General features: G+C 32.9%; 1 protein-coding gene across 1 annotated transcript in view; it reads left to right on the top strand.

Annotated features, from left to right (window-relative positions):
• The window catches only part of LOC117169730, a 22,740-nt gene extending 20,966 nt beyond the window's left edge, over positions 1 to 1,774 (top strand). Inside the window, exon 5 of the mRNA XM_033356236.1 lies at positions 1,480 to 1,774. Coding sequence (XP_033212127.1) covers positions 1,480 to 1,672 — 193 coding nt within the window. The 3' untranslated portion in view covers positions 1,673 to 1,774. The remainder of the gene's footprint in view (positions 1 to 1,479) is intronic.
• Positions 1,775 to 5,106: the final 3,332 nt, after the last annotated feature.

The raw sequence follows: 5,106 nt of genomic DNA on the forward strand, positions 1-5,106 counted from the left end.
AGAGGGAGCTCTTCTTAATATTTTGACACCAAAATCATGTCGATACACCTTACCGACTGCGAGTAAAGCCACCCACGCTTTAACTTGACAGACTGTAACCACAGCTCTACTAGGTGTGATGTAGTATCTCAGTAGCTCTAATACTTTATAAAAATGATTTTTTTGTAACATTTCTCATTTTCGAAAAAAATCATACCGGCACAGGTGAAAACCCTAAAACTAGATTCTATTCGGCAAATACTACAGGGTGAGCACAAAAATACCATTCTTGTGTACCCGGTTTGGAAACTTCTCTTATCTAGAGTTTTCAATAAAATTTCTACAGCTATCACAGAAGAAATGAAAGATAAAGTTTACATCGATTCCATGTGAAAGATTCACTGCAAGAAAAAATAACCTTGCCAGATAAACTTTATATGAATCGAAGATAAATTCCGATTTTGAACCTCACCTGGATAATCTTTCGTCTTATAATCGCTCCATTTTTATTCGAGATGTAACGATAATTACGACGCCAGCGCTATCTATTTTCGTTTAACTTCATTAAATTGGAGAGAAATGGAGATTCCCATCTTTCAGTTGTTTTTTGCGCTTTTTGCTAAGTGGTATTAAATAAAATCTAATGCAGCAGAAAAAAACCAGGGAGTTCACTAAAGTTGCGGCTCAAAAAAAATATTGGTATTATTTAGAACTTGAGCTTTAATAGATATCTGTAGAGAATCAAAAGGGTTCGTTTAGAGCGTTCTTGAAAAGACAATAAAGTACCGCTCACAAACCACACGCTTGCAAAGTAGGGCTGATAAGTTAGGAATTGAGGTACAGTTATCGACCGATGACTTGAGACGAAAAGTCTCTTGCTTATAAATATGCCTTTATGTAGACAACTTTGCTACATAACCTGCAAATGATATTTATCAAGACATGATATCTATTTTTTTATTGCGGTATTATTTTGTAACTTGATTATCTTCATTAAGTCATGTCCATTAGAGTTTCATTACATGTATTTTTTTAAGTAAATATTGTGTTATTAATTAAACACAATATTTAAGTGGTCAAAGCGAAAAATATGTGTACCTGCAAGAATGCAAGAAATTTTAACTATTGTTTTTTCCGTTTTCCTTTCAATTTGATGTCCCAATTTAGTACTTGAATTCACTCATACTTTGCCATTTTCCCATTGCTACTAATGACTCTGTAGCAGACGACAGCTTTTATTCTATCGTGGGATCAACTTTTAACAAACATAATGCAAACTTTAACAGCAGGAAATTTTATATGCAACAAAATTTAGGTTTAGTTATTTCTGTTATTGAATAATGGCCTTCTAGCTAGAAGAAACTTCTTACAAAGTCGCGAAATATAATCCTACCCGTAAAAAACCTTTAATGCAGTTGGTCAAGATTCTGAATCAAGGATGTGTATCAGTCGAATGTAAATTTAAACACAGGCAAATAATAGATTCTTTTATTGTTTCAGAGAAATTATCACCCAAAGGAACTGTTATCAAAGTGCAGTGAAACACTGCTCAGATTCATTCAGAAAAGCGATTCAAGTTTTATCAAGTCCGCCAGAGTCCACCATATGTTTTTCACTGACAGGAAAACAAGATATGCAAACAGAGAAGATGCCGCATATTCTGCTAGAAAGTTCTGATTACGAAAACTACTAAAAAGTATGCCTTACAATTTTTAACGCGTTCATGCTACCCGTACTTAAGAAGTAACGCTTTACCTTGGAACTACTTTTGAAATAAAATTCTAGTACTTTATTGTAAATTTGGAGAAACTTTAGATAGTTTAAAAGAAAAGTTTTTTCAAGCCTAGAATTCATATTTTATTTCATGTAATTTAATAAAGAATTAAAAATAATTCAACTGCAAACTGTTTTTATTTTTTACTCTTTTTAATTTTAAGTCACAAAATTTGCATAGAATTTCTTTTTCTTTTGATGATCCTAGTTGTTCAAAAATTATATCACTCACAAAATATGTGTTAAATAAAAATGGATCCGGCTATGCCGAACAATAAATAATTATTGTTATTCTGGTTTTACACTTTAAGTTGCGGAATCTCTCTGCGGCGGAACGTTCTTTTTAGATGAAATTAGGAAACATTTATATTTCCGATTAAAAAAAATAATCTACACCGTTTACGAATATTCTAATCTTGTCATCCACTTTTTCAAAAATTATTAATTTTTGATCCAGAATTCGGTATTTTTTTAACTAATTCAGAATTTTTAAAATTTTGCTATCAATAAAATTTTTTTGGGCTTATCAGAAAATGCTCTCCATTTTTTCTTTCAATTTTGGCACATGAAAAGAAAATTTTCTGAAAACCACACCATTTTATTTTGTCAATATTCTTTTTTAAGATATTGTTTAGGGGAGATGTCCCATCAGTCTTATGTGAGCTGAACCACTTTACAAGCCAAGAGAGTTTTTCTACTGAAAATACAAGTTACGCATTTTTCTGGTAAATGATACAGGATATACCAAAAGAGTGAGAGAAAATTTTGTAGAACTTGCACATCTGTGCAAACTTGTTTATTAAAATTTTCTTGTATGTAGAAGAGAGTGGGGTATGGTGTCACGATTTCACTTGAATCTATTATTTTATTGACATGTGATTTTGATGTGTGTATTTTTTAAATTGAAGCTCACATTATGAGGGAACATACTTTATTACTCAAAACATTTTTTTTAGTTAACTCATTATTTGAAATTGAGTTTATTTAAAGCTTTATTTAAACCATACGAATATTGAAGAAAAATAATTATAGAATATAATGCGAGAACCGAAATTTAAAAATTTTACGAAATAAACTAACTCGAGCAGATAAACAGTTACACTAACATTTCTTAATAAGATACGACTTTTTTGGACGAGGACCACTAACTGCGCTAATCATTAATCATTATTCTATTGAAGTAAATTTATCTTTAGAATTTTGTTTGAAGAAAAACAAATACTTTATATAATAGCAGGGACTATAATAAAAACTTTACTCTGTTTTATGTGAACCTCGGTGGCATTTTTTAAAAGGTTTGGAATATGATATGCGAAAGAATATAGCAGTTAAATCTGAGAAAAGTGGCAAGGCATACGCCCTGCGATTTAAGTGATCAACTTTTATGTGGGTAGTTTTCGCGGAGATGGTTCACATAGAGGGGCGACGTTCCAGTTATACGTACAGATAGTAGGTTTCTCCGGAATATGGCAGAAACAGTATATAAGAGATATTAGGGCTATGTAAACTAACTGGAAAGAGTCTGAGGTCGCCTTTTCAAGTCTCCCTCATATTTATCTTCTTCACTTCTTTTCTTTTAAGAGAACAATTCTGCATGTTATTTTGCCCAGGTTCTTCATTTTAAGATAATGACCAGCCCCCGGACTTGCTGTTCAGAATCTACGGCGTAACATTTTCCTGAGATTTGACCACGGCCACCGTCACTCTAATTTTCCACAAGGCCCTAGTAAAATATAATTGTTGATAAACGTTTACGTCGAACTTCGCTATCTGACATTTATTCTTTGCACTTGAAATGCTGGAAAACAAATTTAGTAAAAACATCTCTTTTAGATCTCAGTTTTTCTATGCATCTTCATATTCTGAAAATAATCTCAAATTATTTCTTTAGAATATATTCCGTCTCTTGTACTATTATGCTTAAAATATGATCAATTTACCGTGAATATCAAGTCGAAACAAAAAGTTTTGAAAAAAAAATGATGAAGAAACTGTGAAAAATCAAAAAATTAAATTCTAAAAAATCACAAAATTAATTTTTCTTTATAACGGCTGGACCATTATCAATGTTTAAAATATATGTTATAGAGGTTACTAAAGAGGTTTAAAAATATTAAAGAATTACATTCAATGTTGCAACGTATATTTTTGCGGAAATGATCGAAGCATTAAGTCTTAGTTAATATAAAATAATAACTACTTGATGGCCCCTCATATGTATGTAATTCCGTTAGAATGGGGCGGTAATTTAATGCTTAACTTATGACGCGATAAATTACAGAAAACTTCCACCTTTGTTCCCCGTCGTAAAATGTATACGCCCGCAACTGTCCCCCTCTCGAGGGGCCGCCACCTCTACCGCGAGTCGTCGGCATATTTATGTCCAACAATGTTCATTGGCTGTCTCGGCCTTGTATCGATACGCCTACTGTAAGCAAATTTTTTAACTGCGCATGTACCAAAAAGCGCGGGTCCATTTTAAATGAATAAAGATATACTATCAATAATAATGCTTTTCGGCACATGAGCAGTTGAAGCAGTTGCGGTCCGTTAGCTGGGATAAAATAATCTAAAATTACAAGCAAGTTATCAAGATCTGAATTTTTAAATATAACATGCTACGACAGGTAGAAATGTCATCCGCCAGGACGGTTACATGATTTTTCGTACCTACTATTACCGAGGTAATTCCGAGGAGGGAAATGTGATGTGGGATGCCTAAAGTAAGGTGAAGACACAATAAAACGAGATGTTTGTGATTAAAACAATACGGCATTTATTGCCACTTACATGGAGATAAGTGGTGGATACACCCGTAGAGACACCCGTGGCGGGTGCTGGCGACCGATAAGTTTCCTTTTAGAGGAGTATCAAGTCGGTGACTGGAAACCTTCCACGATAGGGAGAGAGCACCGGGAAACATCGAATAGGAGAGCACAGTTAGCACACGGCAAGACTGGTTGACAACCACGGTGCAGAGCTGCCAGATCGAGCCTCAAATTTACCCCCACCATACCTACCGTTTGGGAGCCGCAAAACAGAAGGTCTTCTATTTATATCTCGATCCCCATTTGAAACAAATGGAAGAAATTGGCGAATTTAATGTTTCGCGTGATTCTTCATTTCATGCATGAGTCAATTTTGAGGTTATGTTTTTCAGGTGTATATAGTATAAATATTATTACTTTTATACATATTATATATGTTAATATTATAATTATAAAATATTGCATTAACTTTAAAGAATAGTTCACTAACTTTTAATAGAAATAGTTAAACTTTCAACTAAAACAATTAGTTTTCGCTTTAAATTGTTGAAATTAATTGAAAATTTCTTGGAATGTTTTAAAATAT

The sequence above is a fragment of the Belonocnema kinseyi genome, chromosome 1 (assembly GCF_010883055.1).
Source record: "Belonocnema kinseyi isolate 2016_QV_RU_SX_M_011 chromosome 1, B_treatae_v1, whole genome shotgun sequence".
NCBI lineage: Eukaryota > Metazoa > Arthropoda > Insecta > Hymenoptera > Cynipidae > Belonocnema > Belonocnema kinseyi.